This window comes from Rattus rattus, chromosome 1 (genome assembly GCF_011064425.1).
Source record: "Rattus rattus isolate New Zealand chromosome 1, Rrattus_CSIRO_v1, whole genome shotgun sequence".
NCBI lineage: Eukaryota > Metazoa > Chordata > Mammalia > Rodentia > Muridae > Rattus > Rattus rattus.
This window is the reverse complement of record NC_046154.1, coordinates 251,802,147-251,821,169: the sequence shown is the minus strand read 5'-3', so window position 1 is coordinate 251,821,169 and position 19,023 is coordinate 251,802,147. Positions and strand designations below refer to the sequence as shown.

The 19,023-nt window shown below is 47.3% G+C and overlaps 1 protein-coding gene across 1 annotated transcript; it reads right to left on the bottom strand.

The window, feature by feature from the left end:
* Window positions 1–211: 211 nt before the first annotated feature.
* Window positions 212–15,681, bottom strand: LOC116890047 (meiosis inhibitor protein 1-like). The gene is made up of 7 exons (XM_032890819.1): window positions 15,264–15,681; window positions 9,373–9,446; window positions 7,088–7,193; window positions 5,043–5,138; window positions 2,702–2,832; window positions 1,735–1,849; window positions 212–336 (listed from the first exon to the last, which is right to left on the bottom strand). Exons 1-7 carry the CDS (start codon window positions 15,679–15,681, stop codon window positions 212–214), a joined length of 1,065 nt encoding a protein of 354 aa, XP_032746710.1.
* Between the last annotated feature and the right edge of the window lie 3,342 nt (window positions 15,682–19,023).

The window sequence follows — 19,023 nt, the reverse complement described above, 5'->3', positions numbered from 1 at the left end:
ATTCATTTAGTGGCTAATGGTAATGGCCCTCCCTTGATACAGAGTCTCAACAGAACCACCAGGATAGCCATGTTAACATGGAGTTGGCCAAGCTCCACCCCTAAAGTGCATGCCCACCCATCTCCGGCCCCACCCCCACCCCCCAGCCTCTGATGCTGCTACCCAACCTTAAAGTGCTATCTGCGAACCTAGGGTCAGCACAGGGCCCAAGCTACCAACCATACACCGTGTGGCACTTTGAAAAGAAGAGTGGCTCTTCTGCCAGGAGTATCAGGCAGTTGTAGCTGGACCAGACAAGGATTTCGCTGGAAGATGAAAGATGCTCAAAGAGGAACTCTGGCGGGGAGAGGAGAAACCAGTAAGTGGGGGCTGGAGATCGGTCCTCAAACTGACTGGAGGGCTTTAACTCTATCAGTTCTTCCTCTTTTACTCTGTTCACACAACCTTCTCCATCGGAAAATGACAACCCACAGACAAGCCTTCAACGTGTCCTCAGGGCCATGAAGTTTGTTTTTTTGTTTGTTTGTTTGTTTCGTTTTTTAAGAGATGGGGAAATGGTGAACCGGAAGAAGTCACAGTAACAGTGAAGGCAGAGAATGAAACGTTGGGTTTTCAAACTCTTAGGGCAGGCAGATGTAAATCAGCACAACTCAGAAATAAATCGGTCCTCACCCCATGGCGCCTCTCTGCCAGGGACTAGCCCTGTGGGTTTGGAACATCCCCTCCCTTCTCTGAACCTTAATTCTCCTCAGTCATCATCTGTAGACCTTCAAAACTGTGTACACTCCACATTCTCCTTCTTCCTCTACCGAAAAGGGTGTGTGTGTTCACACTGGTCTGCTGAGTCCTGTGTGGCTGTCTCCACACAGTTGTGTCTTTTCTAGGAAAAAAGTCAATTTCATAATCTCCAAAACAACAATGGGCTGGAGATACAGCTCCATGACAAAGTGGCAAGTCCCTGAGACCCTGACCTGACCACAGGGAAGAAAAAGGTGCAGGAGAGGAGAAAGGAGAAGCTGCCTCCCTCGGGTTAAGGGTCAAGAGAGCGTGGCTCTGAGGGCTCTGAGGTTAAGAGCAGCCCAGGTGGAACACAGTAAATAGTAACTCGCAACTGGGGGACATCGATAGGAAAGTGGATTCTTACAGCATGGAGGGTAGGCAGCTGCCCAGCTACTGTGCTGACTAAGGCTTATTAAAAATACAAAGGCAGTGTGTCTTTCATCCAGGAACTCAGTAACCAAAGCCGGGTAGAAACCCCGGGCTGGGACTTAAGTAATTTCTACAACAATGACCACAAAAAGTAAACTAACAAGATGAGGCTGGCATATGTGACACCTACACTCATCACAGGGCTTATGCCCTCGGGCTCCACATCGCTACTAGACAAACCTCTGCCCTCCTTGTCTCAGGTCTGCCACTCCCGGAAAGTCAAAATAATGACAGATGTCAGTAACAACCTGCTCAAGTCCATCAGGTGTTAGCAAGCCCACTCTATACAGAGCTGACCCCGCCCCCACACAGCTGACCCCGCCCTCCACACAGCTGGCCCCGCCACACACACAGCTGACCCCGCACCCCAGGGTGAGTTATCCAAGATAAAGCTGCTGCCACCACCACAGCTGCTGCTGCTGCCACCACTGCCGCTACCACCACTGCCACCACCACTGCCACCACCACCGAGGCACACCTCAAGGCTCTGGAGTCCCCAGGGAGAAGGTCAGAGGATTCCCATACCTGGGATGTCAGCATAAATGAAGGCCACAGCATGCTTTGCAGGGGAATGGACCAGCACTGCAGTTATACAGTGGGAGCTGGCCACCTGCAGGACCTCATCTCTGGACAGGAGAAACTGGGGAAGCAGCAAAAGTTCCCAGTCACGTTCCCAGTCACGCCACTGAGAAGACCAGGGAACCCGGCCTACGCGCCTCAGGGCAGAAGCCCAAATCCTCACAGACCCCATACTCCCTGGTACCAGGCAAAGGGAGAACCATAGATTATGGAAAGCAGTCTCTGAACACCCACCACAGGTGAGAATAGGCGGAAGGCCACACCGTGAAGTCCACCAGAGCTCAGAAACAGGGATTCGTTAACAAAAGCTCTTCTCCGGCTTGGCCGCCGGCCACAGTCACATGACAAGTGAGAGCAGAACTCACTTCTCTGAGTGTGTGGAGAAGAGCTAAGGTAACAAGCCTAAAGCTGTTGCTCTTGGAGAGAGCAAAGCTCCTGAGGGGAACACAAAGACTTTCCATTTGTTTCCCCAACAGACCGTTGGAGGAGCTATAGTGCCCTACGCGACCTTGCTTTGAGAGGGTTCTAGAAACCCGTGTCTGGTCTCCCCTCTCCCCTTTTCCTTTAGTCTTGCAGCCTTTCGGTGTATAACTAAACACCGATCCAATGAGTCTGCTCAGATCATCAGATTCCAGGCTACCCGGACGGGAAGAAGGAAAGCCAAGGCAGGAACGAGGGTCAGACCACTCTAATGTAAAGGTCCTCCCACAACCGAAATGCCTGTCCCATCAAGATGGGGGAGGTTGGTTTGGTTTTGCTTTGCGCTTTGATTTTTTTTTTTTTCCCCTGCTTCTTTCACTTTACTGCTATCGTTGTTTTGAGACAGGACCTCTTGTGGCCCAGACAACCTTGCAATTCCTGATCCTCCTGCCTCACAAGTTCTACAACTTAGCTACCACTGGCCTACCACTACCTTTTTGAGCACCAATGGTAGTGAGGTCTCTCTCGATGGCTGCTCGACGCTCTCGGCACCCTCCACCGGCACAGACTTGCTCATGATCACGGACACGAAGAGATCGTACTTCAGTAGCTGCCTTAGCAAACCTAGGAAGCAGAGGGGTTGAGGGAGGTCACAGGGGCACCAGAGTTATCAAAAGATGGCCCTCAGACATCCCCTGAGAGACTTCTTCAGGTCTCTGTAAATATGAAGTGTGGTTAGAATTCTTAGGCATTGGCTTGCTTTCTGCAACCCACCTTCCTCCCACAAGGCTAAGCACCTACGGGCTGTGAGGCCTAGGAGTCCAGGGATCCAATCGTGTCCTGGTCTAGTTCCCTGTTGCCGTGACAAAATGATGAACAGAAGCAACTTGGGGAAGACGGCTCATTCACCCTACATTTCCATGTTAGAGTGCATCAGTGAGGAAAGTCAGGGCCAGAACTTGAGCAGAGCCCGGGCTGTGTAGGAATGCTGCTTCCTGGTTTGTTCAGCTTGCTTCCTCCACCAGCCCAGGTCCACCTACTCGGGAGCGCCACCCACAGTGACCGACCATCTGCAGCTCCCACAGCGGCCATCTGTAACTGCATTTTGAGGGGAGCTGGTACCCTCTTCTGGTCTCCTCAGGCATTTCATGCATGTGATAAGTGGCTATCATACAGCCAAGGAAAACACCCGTACACATAAAATAAAAATAAATAAATCTAAAAAAAATAATAAGAATGTAACTGCATACCTGTTCGAGGGGGATGGGAAGGGAAAGGCTCCAGGTAGGATTTGGAACGCACCATCAGCTGAGAGTTCCCTGTTCTCTGCCTAGGCCAGCTCTGGGACTAACACCCTTGTAACGTTACTGTTCTCTACTATCACAGGGTGCCACACGCTAAGGCTGCCTCATGTCTGGTGCTTGTGCCCATTTACTTCTATCCTCTCCCCTCCTCCTCCTCCCTCCAACACACACACACACACACGCACACACACACACACCAGGCCTCAGGCTAAGCATCCTTTCCTTTAGGAAGTCTCTCTCCTCCCTCCTGCATCTCTATGTCAGAGCACCACATTGTACTCCTGCTGGCCGTGTCTATCCTCCATGTGGCCTATGAGTTCCTACAGGATAGGAGTTGGTGACCCAAGAGTCCAGCACACAGCCTGACTCAGAATTAGCACGCCCTGAGTGGGTAGACTGTACCTACGAGAGCTCTTGCACAGACCAGCAGTTCTCAACCTGTGAGTCATGACCCCTTTGGGGGTCGAACAACCCTTTCACAGGGGTCAGATATCAGATATCCGGCATAGCCTATATTTATATCGTGATTCACAGCAGTGTCGTAATTAGTTATGAAGTATCAGTGAAATAATTTGATGGTCGAGAGTCAGCACAACATAAGGAACTGTATTAAAGGGTCACAATGTTAAAACGGTTGAGAACCATTGACCTAGATGGTGAAAAGAAGCAGTGGTCACCATGGGCTCCTGCTCGGAAACCAGCCCACACTCGGTCACCTATCACAGTGTCTGTCCACACTGTCTGAAAAGTGACAACTGGAGCTGGGGCACAGCACAATCACAGGTACTGACAAATACAATAAAACACATAAAATAAAAATGCTCACTACTCAGAAGCATCCACCAGGGCGTGAGCATTCATGTAAGGAGCAGAACAAGATGCCGGAAGGCTAAGCTGAGGCTCCTACAATCCTTCAACAGCAAGTCATGGTGGCACAGGTCTGTAGGACAGGGCTGAAGGCAAGCCTAGGTTACATATAAGGAGGATAGATAAATAGATAGATAGATAGATAGATAGATAGATAGATAGATAGATAGATAGATAGATAGATAGACAGACAGACAGACATAGATATAGCTAGAGTTATACATACATCATACATACACACATACATACATACATACATACATACATACATACATACATACATACAGTCTCCTAAGGAGGAGGAGGAGGGAGAAGAAGCCTATATAACAAGCAGGGAACCCGGACTTTCCCCTGGAGGCCAGAAGAGGTCACAGATTTTCTGACTACAGAAGTGACTCTGTAGGAGAAAACCGTGTAGCATATGACAGTTCACTCTGGCAGCAAGTTCAGGCAGCAAAGACCCGAAGCAAAACGATTTCTAGTCCCTCCATCTTTTCCTCCCAGGGGCAGCCACTTAAAATGGCACTCCAAACCTAGGCATCTTTCTCATGCTCCATGCGCCTTATCTCCCAAGCTTGCCTTCGGCCCTCCCATCTGCAGCAGCCAGAATCATAAGCTCTCCACCTCCGACGCCCCTCCCTTTGCTCTCTAGCACACTCTTACCCAAGCAGTTGATCTGTAGGTCCCTTGTCTGGGCGTTGTCCAGAGTGGAAAGGAAGAGGGCACACAGCTTCTCCCGGAAATGGCCGGAAAGCATCTCTGCAGCCGTATGAGGAGTAGAGCTTCCCAGAGGTAACAGATGGAAGCCTGCACCCCCTCATTGGGGTAAACCAAGCCCCTCAACAGATGCTCCATCAAGTTGCCTGACCAGAAAGCAACCAAGAAGTCTGTTACTGTTTGGTTGGTTGGTTGACTGGTTTTGGTCTTTTTTTTTCTGAGACAGGGTTTCTCTCAAACTCAGAGATCCACCTGCCTCTGGCCCCTGGAGTTAAGTTTTATTTTTAATGTGTCCGTGGATGGGTTTGTGTGTGTGTGTGTGTGTGTGTGTGTGTGTGTGTGTGTGTGTGTGCAGCCTGTGAACAGTGCAGGGGGCAGGGGGCAGGGGGCAGGGGGCAGGGGGCAGGGGCCCAAGGGAGGAAAGAAGAGGGTACCAGATACAGAGCAACAGGCAGTTATGGGTCCGGAACTGAACTTCAGTCCTCTTAACCATTAAACCATCTCTCTAGCAACAAACAAGAAGTCCTACAGCAGTTCCCATATTAAACTCCAAACTCGGTGCTAGGGGAATGGCTTAGTGGTAACGAGCACCTACTTCTCTTGCAGAGGACCAGGGTTCAGGTCGCAGCACCCTTATCACGGTGCTCACGACCCTTTATAACTCCAGCTCCAGGGGATACGATGCTCCCTGCAGACCTTTGTGAGCACCTGTACACTCATGCAGGCATGCACATAAACAGTTAGATAGATACACTTCTTTTAGAAAAATAAAAATCCAAACTGTCATCTCAGTGAGATAGTGGCGATTTCCCAAATCACCTACAAGAAATGTTTCCTAGAGTCCAAAAGAGAAAGTCAAAACTTTAAGGATAGGCAGGCGGTGGCGCACACCTTTAATCCCAGAATGTGGAAGGCAGAGGCAGGTGAATCTCTGAGTGTGAGGCCAGCATGAACTACAGAGTGAGTTCCAGGTCAGTCAGGACTACACAGAGAATCCCTATCTCAAAAACAAACAAAAAATTTAAAGGTCAATCCTCTGGGAAATATATATTTACATTTCACTGGGTTTTTCTTTTTTTAAGTGCTTCAAGGTCTGTGAGATCACTCAGCGGGGAGAGAGGTTTGCTTGAAAACCTAACCACCTGAGTTTGGTCTCTGGATTCCACAAGGTGGCAGGAGAAAATGGCTCCCAAGAGTTGTTCTCTGGACTCCACAAAGTCTCTGTGGCTTGTACAAACACACACACACACACACACACACACACACACACACACACACACACACACACCTCGCACACACTAAATTACATAAACAAAATGCAAAAGTGCTGTGTCCCAGACTTAATCCATTTATCCTTCCATCCAAAAGGAAGGTTGAGGTAAGCCCTTAATCCATCCATATTAAAGGTGAGTGAGCCCTGGGTTCGGTCCCCAGCTCCGGAAAAAGAAGAAAAGAAAAAAAAAAAGGTGAGTGAAGAGTGAACATTGTAGTGCACACCTCTAATTCCAGGACTCAGTGTACTGAGGGAAAATCGTGAGTTCGAGGCCAGGCTGGATGATGTAGTGAGACCTTGTCTCAAAAAACAAAACATCGGGCTGGAGAGATGGCTCAGCGGTTAAGAGCACTGACTGCTCTTCCAGAGGTCCTGAGTTCAATTCCCAGCAACCACATGGTGGCTCACAACCATCTGTAATGAGATCTGATGCCCTCTTCTGGTGTGTCCGAAGATAGTGACAGTGACATATACGTTAAATAAAAAAACCTTAAAAAAAAAAAAAAAAAAACATATAGAGGCCCAAGCCCACAGTCAGGACACTTTACAAACTGACCAGTATGGAGCAGCACATTCTGCGGATAAAAAATTTTTTTTGAAGAATAGATAAAGGACGTAGTACCTTCCCAAGTGTGCATACACAGCGACTGGGGCGCCCAAGTGGCAATGTGACCAAAGCAGAAAAGGGTAGGAGCCACCCTCTCCACAGGAAACTCACCGTACTCCATGACAAGATCTTCTGCCAAATCAGGAATGGCATTCACCAGCTTGCCAAGAAGAGTCGTGGTGGCCAGGCTGCCACCCATGGAGGGCAGGTTACACAGCTACAGAAAGTGAACAGGTGCCTAGTCAGAATCACAGCTGACTCTCTCCCATGCTGATCCTGCCCTACCCAGTTAGCATCTGTTATGCATGTCTGTCCACCACAGGCAGCTTTCGCCAAATCTCTCCATTCACCTGAGAACTGTGGGGGGATGGGAGGGGGGTGGGGTGACCAAGCCAGATTCTTCTCTAAGTCCTCTGTTTCTAGCTTAGTACAAGGCTGTCACACTGTGTTAATATGAGCATATTTTGATTGGGATGTAGCTTGGTGGTTGAGCACTTGCCTAGCATGTTTGAGATCCTGTGTTCAATCTACACTCATACACATACACACACACACACACAGAGAGAGAGAGAGAGAGAGAGAGAGAGAGAGAGAGAGAGAGAGAGAGAGAGAGAGAGAGAGCGTTTTGTCTCCCTTAGAACCAGACACTGGAGGATGAAAGTTGGAAACCTCATAAAGATAAAACACTGATTCTAAATGAATTTACGTACATTTTTTTTAGCTACCACTACTGAGCATTCAACTAACTCTTTGTGGGTGTAGGACTGGGGACTGAACACAAGCCTCCCTCTGCCGCTGAACTGGTGGATGAATGTCACATGGCTTGAATAAACATAATTTTGCTGATCCTGTGATAGATGTGAATCTTTTCGTTGTTTGGGTTTTTGAGGTCTCATCTTGCCCAGGCTAGCCTAAATTCTCTACATAGCTGAGGCTAGGAACTATAGGCTGCACCACCATGCTCAGTTCTTACTGTCACATTCTCTGGTTTGCAGGAAGAGTGACCTTCTCTCCGGAATTAGACTCTTCCAGTGGGAAATAAGGACACCGCTCTCTTGCGTTTGTTGACGAGGCTGGATGAGGGACTGCACCTCAGCCAGGCTGAGCACTGCAAGCCTTTAATCCCAGCCCTCGGGAGACAGGTGTGTGGGATCTCTGAGTTCGAGGCCAGCCTGGCCTACTAATAAGATCCTGTCTCAAAAACAGGGAGAGGGGCTGGAGAGGTGGTTCGTTGGTTATGAGCACTGGCTGCTCTTCCAAAAGCCCCACGTTTGTTTCTCAGCACCGACATGGCAGCTCACGACCATCTATTACTCCAGCTCCAGGGACCCAACACTGCCCTTGGCCTCCGAGGGCACCAGGCGCACACGCGGTGCACAGACATACATGCAGACAAAAAGCTCATATGCGTAAAATAAAATTTTAATTTTAATTTAATAAGATGTTTCCTATAAACTGCATATAATGCCAGTACTTGAAAAGTTGAGGCAGGAGAATCAAATGTTCAATGCCTGGGCTATGTATGGAGGCCCTACCTCAAAAAGAAGAAAAAGAAAGAAAGGGGCATTGCATGCAGATCACCTCACAGCATATAAGATAGAGAAGGTGATCAATAAAGGTTAGTGACATCATTGTGATGAATATATAAATGATCTGAAATTTAATCCATTCATCACACACAATAATTATATGATAATTTAAATACAATATATAATTAAACATTGCTCTTGGTTAGATCAAGGTGGACATTTGTCTTCCTTTATAAATATAATAAAATAAGACGTGGTCCTAAGCTGGGCACGGTGGTATGTATGCACCTGTGATCCCACATTCAGGAGGCCAAGACAGGCAGATCTCCATGATTTCCAGGCCAGTCAAGGCTACACCATGAAATCCTGTCTCCAAAACAAAACGTGGTTCTGCTATCACTCCTCAGTCTTAGGCATAGCACAAAGGATACGGTTTAACTGGCTTTTAACATGATAAAGAAAGCATGCTATGCACACGGTGCGAGATTGACTTCAGATACTGATACCAATCATGCACACAACTCAAAACCAGGTGGAAATACCAAATGCAGACACAGAATCTGTTTCCTTGATAAATTCATCAAAGAAATACGTGCTGTGTCCGAGAGTCTCCTAGAATGGGCCGTGGGATGGCTGGACAGGGAAGAGAAGGCTTTGAGCATAGAAGCCGAACTTGGGTCTCCGAAAGTGGAAGTCATATACTGTACAGTGTGCTAGAGCCTCGGGCCTATACTCTGGTTCCGCCAACTGTGGGACCTTAAGCAAATCTCTAGAGTTTAATTTTCTATCTACTCAGAGGACTAACTTAGCTCTGACAGAGTCTGGGGAGTCTGAGGGGGTCTCAGGACCCCACAGCTATATGCTCACCTCTCTGTGGCACTCATTCAGTAGGCACTGGATGGTCTGTTCCATATTGGGCTGAGTAGTGAGCTGGATAAGGACTGGAGAGACACAACAGCGTTACAACCCAGAAGACAACCGCACACCCATGATTCGGCATCATAGCCCCTGTACTCAAACCACAGGCATTGCAAATAGTATCAGCGCTCCTCTCTCCCACATTAAAGTGCACACGCCCATCGTCACCACTTTGTATTAGCAGCTCCCATCTCAGGCTGCGTGAGGCACAGTATGGAGGAGAGGATGCTCATCACCCGTGACGTCCTGGATTCAACTCCGGGGAGGAGGAGGGGGAAGGAGGAGGAGGAGGAGGAGGGGGGAGGAGGAGTGGAGGAGGAGGGGAGGAGGAGGGGGGAGGGGGTAGAGGAGGAAGAGGGTGGAGGAGGGGTGGAGGAGGAAGAAGAAGAAAAAAGGAGGAAGAGGAGGAGGAGAACAAGAAGATAAGGAACAGGAAGAGGAAGAGGGAGGGAGGGAAGAGGAAGGGAAGAGGAAGGGAAGAGGAAGAGGAAGAGGGAAGAGGAAGAGGAAGAAGAAGAAGAAGAAGAAGAAGAAGAAGAAGAAGAAGAAGAAGAAGAAGAAGAAGGTGGTGATGGTTAATATTCCAAGTCCCATTCTAGACCATTTAAATAAGAGTGTCTAAGTCTGAGTATCTTTAATTTTTATTTATTTATTGTCTACTTTGAGACAAGGTCTGATGTAGTCCAGGCTGGCCTTGAACCATTATGTAGCCGAGTTTGATCTTGAACCCTTGGTCCACCAGCCTCTACCTCCCCATATTCTGGGATTAGAGGCGTGTATCACCACACCTGGCCCCCAACATGTTCATGTTCTTAAACATGAACAAATGCAGGCATAGATAGGTATGTCTAAATATATTTTGTTTACATTTTCTTACACACGTATATGTATGTACTTATTTATATATTTTTGCATTTTATATTTGTGTGTGTGTTTGAGTGTGTGTGTGTGTGTGTGTGTGTATGCACGTGTGTGCATGTAGGTCAACCTTTGAGAGTCAGTTCTCTTCCTCCATTATGAGTCCTAGGAATTGAGCTCAGGGTATTAGACTTTGATAGCACCTGTCCTCCAAGCCATCTCATTGCCACCCCAAAACATTTCTCTTAATATAAAATGTGAGTACATTGCTGGAGTTCTCTCAGTAAAGCTACTATGAAGCCAGGGTTGGAAACTACTTTTTATTACCTGTGTTTCCCTCCCTCAGAGTTTGCTCTATATTTGAGAAAATATAACTATTTATATTACATAATTTATGTATTTATATATTTTTATGATTTATATTCTTATACATTAATATATTATTATATATAATATACCATGTTATCTATTATACATACTATTTCTAATTATTATAATTATATATTATCTATATAATTATTTCTATTATAATCATAACTATCTTAAGATAATTATAAGTTGAGTTCCTGTGCACTAATTATTAACATAATATCTCTCAGCTTCAAATCTATTTTGCTGTACAATTACTGAGATGTTCCTGCTATCACTTTTGAGAAGTATAGACTGGTTAGAAAAGCCACAATATAGACTTACAGCCATTTCTGGAATGCTTTACCACTGTCAGAATAAAGAAGCAGTCTAAATCAGCTTCCCTAAGGCCAGAAAGCAGCAGGAAGCAAACAGGAGCTGGGGAAAAGCGTGAGTCCTCTCCATGCATCATTTAACCTCCCTTTAATGCCTCCCAAGACATTCCTGGTGCTCTGCTAACAGTTCTGGCCATTACACTGGCACCAGCTAGAAGTGAGTCACGGCCAGGGAGGCTATGAGTAAATATCCCCCCAGTAAGGCTGGGAATGTGGCTCGCTTGGTAAAATGCTTGTACATGAAATCCGAGGTTCAGTTTTCAGGATCCCATAAAACTGGGTGTGGTGACACTCCCTAGAATCCCAGCATGAGGTGGGATCAGAAGCTCAAAGTCCTCCTCAGCTATAAGAGTTCAAGGCCTTTGAGGGCTTCACAAGACCTTGTTTCAAAAGGAAAAAAAAAGAAAGAAAAAGAAAAAAAAAAAAAAGGAAGAATTAAAAAGAAGGAAAAAAAAAAAAGGAAGAGAGGAAAAAAAAAAGGAAGAAAAAATTAAAAAGGAAGGAAAGAAGGAGGAAGAATTAAAAAGGAAGGAAAGGAGGAGGAAGGAAGAATTAAAAAGGAAGGAAAGAAGGAGGAAGAAAGGAGGAGGGAAGAATTAAAAAGGAAGGAACTTCCTCCAGAAGTCAGAATTTCAAGTAATACGTATTTATCCAGATGTGTAGACATGTGCCTGGACAGACATGATCAGAAATAGACCCCAATCATGTTGATTTATGGGACGTTCAGCAATCATGTCCATTTATGGAATGTTCATGAACTTTGGAAAGTACATGAGCCAACGATCAAGCAATGGGGGTGGGAGGACCTTTCAGAATAGGCACAAGATGCATGTTTCATGTGATTGCTTCCCAAGGAGCGTCTGCTACAAAGAGGTTCTGAACACTCAAGGGGTCAGAATGGCATTTGTGGGTATCCATCCTCCTCTTCCCTGAACCACCTGGGGTTCATTTAATAAACACATTCACAGCATGGCTGTGATGGAAGTGGGCTGATCCTAGGCTTCTCCTCCTGAAGGTTGAGCTAATTACTGTTAGGACTGAATGCCTAATACACCAAGAGCAGGAGGATCTCTAGGAGTGAAGGCCAGCCATGGCTATGTGGAGAGACCCTGTCTCAAAAACCAAATAAATAAACAAACAAACAAATGCATAAATAAGGGACTAGAGAGATGGCTAAGCAATTAAGAGCTCTTACTACTCTTCCAGAGAACCAGAGATTGGCTAGTACCACCAACACTGGGGAACTCACAATCATCTACAACCCCAGCTCCTGGAAGCGTGTGACACATACATGTACACACAAAGTTTTAAAACTAGAGAGACTGATTACATGGCTATACTGTGTACCACATGCATGCCTAGTGCCTGCAGAAGTCAGAAGAGGCCACTGGATTCCCTGGAACTGGAATTACAGATGGTTGTGAGTCACCATGTAGGTGCTGGAACTGAACCCAGGTTCTCTGCATGGGCAGCATGGGCACTTAATCCCTGAGCCATCTCTCCAGCCCAGTTTCTTTGTTTGTTGGCTTCAAACTTGGTAGGTAGCCAAAGATGGCCTTGGATTGCTGATACTTCCGCCTCCACCTCCCAAGTGCTGAGATTATGGCCGTGAACTATCATACATGACTCAAAAACTAACAGTTTGATGGCAGGCTGGAGAGATGGCTCAGCGGTTAAGAGCACTGATTGCTCTTCCAAAAGTCCTGAGTCCAAATCTCAGCAACCACGTGGTGGCTCACAACCATCTGTAATGGGATCTGATGCCCTCTTCTGGTGTGTCTGAAGACAGCAACAGTATACATATATACAATAAATAAATAAATCTTTAAAAAAAAAGTTTGATGGCAAATTAAAAAAGAAGGAAAAATAAAAAAGGAAGAGAGGAAAAATAAAAAAAGGAAGAAAAAATTAAAAAGGAAGGAAAGAAGGAGGAAGGAAGAATTAAAAAGGAAGGAAAGGATTTATTTATTTACTTTATGTATGACTGCACTGTAGCTGTCTCCAGACACACCAGAAGAGGGCATCGGATCCCATTACAGATGGTTGTGAGCCACCATGTGGTTGCTGGGATTTGAACTCAGGACCTCTGGAAGAGCAGTCAGTCTCTTAACTGCTGAGTCATCTCTCCAGCCATAATTCTTTCTTTCTTTCCTTCTTCCTTTCTTTCTTTCTTTCTTTCTTTTTTTTTTTTTTAAGACAGGGTCTCTCTCTCTGTATTCCTGGCTGTCCTGGAACTCAATATGTAGAGGAGGCTGGCCTCAAACCCTCAGACATCCTCCTGCCTCTACCACAGAATGCTGGGATACATGGCACGCACCACCACCACCACCGTGCCCAGCACATCGTCCGCTCCTCTGTAACAAGCACACAATGACCCCCACTTATTTACCAGCCAATCTCCTCTGCAGATTGTAAACTCTTAGAAGGCATGGGCCACACCCTAGCCATCTCCATACCCCCAATGCTTAACGCAGAACTTAGCAAAGAGGTGATGCCTGAGAAGGAACAGAATTAGTTATGAACTCACTGACTTCCCTCCTACATTTCTAAGTGGGCAATTTCACTAAAGCCTCCGGAGCCAGGGCTACAGTTCAGGCTAATCGTTCCCAGTTTGAGTGGTACACACAGCCTCAGCAGGAACATGTTACCTTCAATACAGAGGTCTGCCACACTCCCGTCTTCCACACTGCTTAACAGTCCTTGGAGCAGAGGGAGGCAAGAAAAGTGTAATTAACACACACAGTTTTACCAAAAAATATTCTAAACCCAGCAGTTTTAAACAATCTACTCTCAACAACACCCGGAGTTCTCAATGTCCAATCTAACTTCTAAATGACGACAGTCAGAGTTCACAGCTAACAGACTGTCTGCTCTGGAGCCTGTGACACGTCTAAGGTTAAAAAGAAGACATTTTGGCAGTCTTCATTTTCTTCCGAGGCCATCCGATCTCCCGTTGGTCAGCCTGGAAAGTCTCAACACTGGAAAGGCACTCAATGCACGCTATCCGGCCTCCCTACAAGGACGAGGGCCACCCCGTACACCATAATCAAAAGAAGGAACCACCTCACTTTATACATGAAGAAACTAAGGAAGGGGAAGGAAAATGGCTTGATCAGATTATAACCAAGGTGAGCCAACTCCATTCCAGGCCTCTCATTCGGAGCCGAAACTCAACTGCACAAGAGGACTCTCCCACTTCCTGTTATCTATCTTTCCATTCCACTAGCCTCTTAGATCTAATAAGGACCGTTACCATAAAATGATCCGTGTAGCTTAGGGGGTGTCCATATTGCTATGCTTATAACAAAAAACAACTTCCTAGTAAACTACCACGGTGATCCAAGACGTCTACGTCATCTAAGCCCTCCCAGGTTAAAACCTATGCTTCGCACGCACAATTCGCGCCAGTTTCCCCCTCGAATCTCACCGAAAAGCACGCGTACAAAATGGATGCAGACTCTGGGGTCCTGAGCTACCAGCTGGGTGACCAAGGAGGTGTGCCTCACCAGGGCATCTTGGAAGCAGAACAGCACGTGCTTCTTGCGCACCAGCTCCGGGTGAATGAAGAGAAATAAATATTCAATAGTAACCAAGGCAGGGAGGGTCACTCTAAACCCAAACAACTGTGATTCCCAAATATGACCACACTTCAGTGGTCACTTAACCTGTGAGGGAGCCGTCCTTCCTACAGGGAGGGTGGACACCATTTACACTAGGAAGTTCAGACATTTGTGCAGAAGCTGATGTTTTTATCCTACGTTTACGTAGCACTTCACTTACAAATCACTCCTCTTCGCCAATCCGTTTGGAGGAAGGACATTCTTTTTTGTCTCGTGGAGTCCAGACTGGCCTCAAACTCACTGTGTAGCTGAGGCTGGCTTTGAATTAATCACCCTTCCTCTAAGTCCTGTCCTAAGTGTGTGCCACCAACACACCAGCCCAAGAAGCTGGTAAAGCTATCAAGAACGACTTCCCATGCACCCCACTTCTGCGTGCCGGGAACCTCTCTGCCTGTCATCCCTGACATCACAAAGATCAAAAACTGCCTCTCCCCCATTTTTTTTTTTCACTAGGGCTAAAAGGGAGTGGGTGGAGGAGCCGAGCTGGGGCTCAATTTCCAGAGGAGAGCAAACAGAGAGGCTGGTGGTGGGTAGGGAACTGAGAGGGGAGTGTGGGGCCCTGAGCCCTGGAGGTGTCCTGGGGCTCCTCTAGACTCAATGCACCTAGGAACAGGCTCACTAGAGACTAAGTAGGCGACGGGCAGAGCCCGCTGGAGGGTAGGGCGAAGAGGGTAGGGCAGAGGGCCGCAGGAGAAACTAAAGAGTAGGGGGCAGCAATGGCCGCTGCAGCTGGGAGAAGGGCGAGCCTTGGGAAAGCGGGTCAGGTTTGGGTTTGGTTTCAGGAAAGGTGTGCCTGGTTCAAAGGAGCTGGCTTGCTGAGGAGGGTGAGGGAAATGGCCGCGCCAGGTTCTTGTGGGGAGGGAGGGTTTAGGTCGCACCGACACGCCGGGCTCCGGCAGCAGCTCCAATGCGCAGGCCAGGCAGACGTGAGGGGACACCGGCAGCAGCCAGCGCGGGTCGTGCCGGTGATGACTCCTCTCCAGGAGCAGCACGGCTTCTTCATCTCTCCCGAACGCAGAATGGTCAGCAGCCTTCATCTGCCCCACTGCCACCTCCTCGCTTCAGCTCTGTAGCGCAAGTTCCCCCCCCCCGCGCGCCGCTTTTGCGCAAGCGCAGTTGGAAGGGAGCGCCGAGCACACGTGGAGCACACGTGGAGCCTCGACGCTGCAGCCAGCGGGCGAGCAGCCACTGCAAAGGCCAGTTTTGTAGGCTAGGATTGTGGATTGTGTGCAACTAAACCCAAAAGGACTGTGCGTAGACCTTATCAGGAATTTGTACTCGATGCATTTATAAAGTAAGTGCAGATTTGGTAAAGGAAGGGAAAAAATTGCTATTATTTGCTCTTTTTTGACTGATTTTTTTATATATGAGTGTTAACCTGTGTGTATGCATGGACACCATTTGAGTGCCTGGTGTCTGCAGAGATCAGAAGAGGGAGTCAGATCCCCTGGAGCTAGAGTTGGGGAGCCTAGAATCACCATTCGGGTGCTGGGAACCGAAACCAACAACAAACGCTCTTAACTGCTGAGCCATCTCCCATCTGTTTGTCTTGAGTTAAGTTCCGATGTAGTTCAGGCTGGTCTCGAACATGATATGTGGCTGGGGATGACTTTAAATTCCTGCTTCTCCCAAGAATGGCACAGGACGCTCCATCATTTCCACCATACCCCAATAGTTGGACGTCAATAGTGCCAAATCACACTGGAGGAGGGGAGGTTACATAAGGCACAAACACCAGAAGGTAGAGATCACTGGAAGCTGTTTTACATGCTTACCACAGTGTGAATGCTATGGTAGAGGTAGAAAGATACGTTGTTAGAGGAACAATCTGTCGGCAACGGTGGAAAAAAACCAAACAAACAGAACATATATTAAAACTTAGCTGGTTGGGGTTTTAGCTCAGTGGTAGAGCACTTGCCTAGGAAGCACAAGGCCCTGGGTTTGGTCCCCAGCTCCGAAAAAAAAAAAAAATTTAGCTGGGTGACATGATTAATGGGAGGGGTTTTTTGTTGTTTTTGTTTGCTTGTTTTTATGAGATAAACTGGGCTGCACCCTGCCTTCCCGCCCGGGTGCCTTGGAGCACAGCCAGCACGTGGATGCAAACAGCAGTCTTTAATGGTGGTCCTCCTCAGGATCTAGGATGATTGCTGTGGTTCTCAGTCTCCAGTGTACCCAGGCACCACTGGGAATGGAGGTCCCTTACCCACGCTTCCCTTAGGGCCTGCCAGGCAGAAACAGGAAGGCTGAGCCCAGGTCTGGGGCAGAACTTGGTTTGGTTCCAAGTGAGGTCAGAGAGCGTTCAGAGGAGCTGGAAGAGAGAAGACCTCCTCCCCACAGCAATCCTTGATGACGAGATGGTTCTTACTTGTTCAAACTGCTTTATTTAACGGTGGATGTGAACGCATACACCTTATCCAAGGTGAACCAGGGATTAAATACCTAATTTCGGGAAGGAATGTCTAGGAAGTGAAAGCTCGTTGGCTGAACGCTCAGGACTTATCTAGATACCTCCTAGAGAACTCGGGTTTTTATGCTAAGTGACTGTTGCCATGGTCCTCAGTGGGGAGTCATGGTTACTTGTTCCAGAGCAGGTAGTAGTAGCCCCATTCCTCTGGTCCTCAATTCCAAGGTTTGTAGGGTTTGGACTCATTCAACCCTACCCGTTCTTCTGTCCAGCGGCACTGTCCACTTGCCCCATGGGTAGAGGACTCAGTGCCCTTGAGAATGACCTTGAATTCCTGAGCCTCAGGCCTCCACCTCCCAAATGCTGAAATTACTAATTGCTGGATTTCCCAAGTGATCTTTAATCAAGACGTATGGCTCTATAATGAATCAAGCAAGTAGAGATTAAAGATAGCTCGGCAGTACAGCCCTCACTTAGCACGTACAAGGGAAAGCACCATAAGATTTTCTCTGAAGATTCACACTTAATTAGCTCAGGAATGCCCCGTGGTGAGCTAACACAGCAAATAATTGTGGTGGGCAATATTATAGAACTGAGGCAATGTGGACTGGTTTTTCCATGAAGTTTGTTCATGGGCAGTGAAACTCCGAGATTGAACACCCCCGCCTTCCCCACTTTTTAAAGACAGGGCCTCATTATATAGTCAGGCTGGCCTGGAACTCAGAGATCTGCCTGCCTCCCCGTCCTGAGTTCTAGAGTTAAAGGTGTGTCCCACCACTACATACATCTATTTTTAAAACATTTTTGTAATTCTGAGAATTTCATAGTGTCTTTTAAAACAATTTGTCTACCTGTGTGTTCCCCAAACGTACGTAGGAAAACTGTCGTGGGAATGCTTGGAGAATTAGCACTCTGACACCAACGAGAGTGGAAAAGAGATGTCGCTGGTGGACCAAAGCCAGGTCAGCTCCTGAAAGGCTTCTGTGCTGGATCCCAAGAGAGATTTTACACAAGTGTTTGTGAGAGGTCAACAAGTTAAGGACAACCAACCACTGTTTCAGCTATTCCTACAGGTCATTTTGTCCCAGGGAGCAAGTGAAGTCTTGTTTGGCTAACAGGCAGTGCAGACAGGGCTTTATCCAAATCACCAAATACATCACCAAGTCCCTGAGGATTGGTCCTTTCTATCTTATTCTACTTTCCTACCACATGCATATAGGAATCCACAGAGGTCAGAAGAGGCATTAAGTGACCCAGAACTATATGCACTGCCTGGTAGAGACTAAGCTGGCCTCGAACTCACAAAGATCTGCTTGCTTCTGGGTCCCCAGGGCTGAGATTAAAGACATGCATCACCATTCCTGGCTCTGTGATGCTTCGTTTTTAAATAACTCCTTGATTCCAGTTGATTCTGCCCATATACCCCTTGGTCTGGGGCCGTGCACTAGAGAGTGCCTGACCTCTCAGGAGCTACGCCTTAAAGAAAACTGACTCTTCCCTGCCACAGAAACCAACAAGTACCCATAGCCCTCAGGAATGGAGGGGTACATGAATGCCTTCCCACACCATGCTGGGATGTAGATTGGCTTGATCTTGCACAGGTCTTGTAGAGGCAACCACAGCTGCTGTGAGTTTATGAGTATAGTATCCTGTCAGATCCAGAAAACACCTTTCTCTGGTCCTTCTCAATTTCTGGCCTTACAATCTTTGTTTCCTCAGCCTTTATAAATGTCCCTTCTTTGTATTAATGAGTCTGGATAACATTGTGTGTTATGGTTTGTTGTATATGCTTGGCCCAGGGAGTGACACTATTAGGAGGTGTGGCCTTGTTGGGAGTAGGTATGTCACCCTGGGTGTGAGCTTTGAGATCCTCATCCTAGCTGCCTGGAAGTCAGTCTTCTGGTAGCAGCCTTCAGATGAAGATGTAGAACTCTCAGCTCCTCCCGCAGCATGGCTGCCTGGATGCTGCCATGCT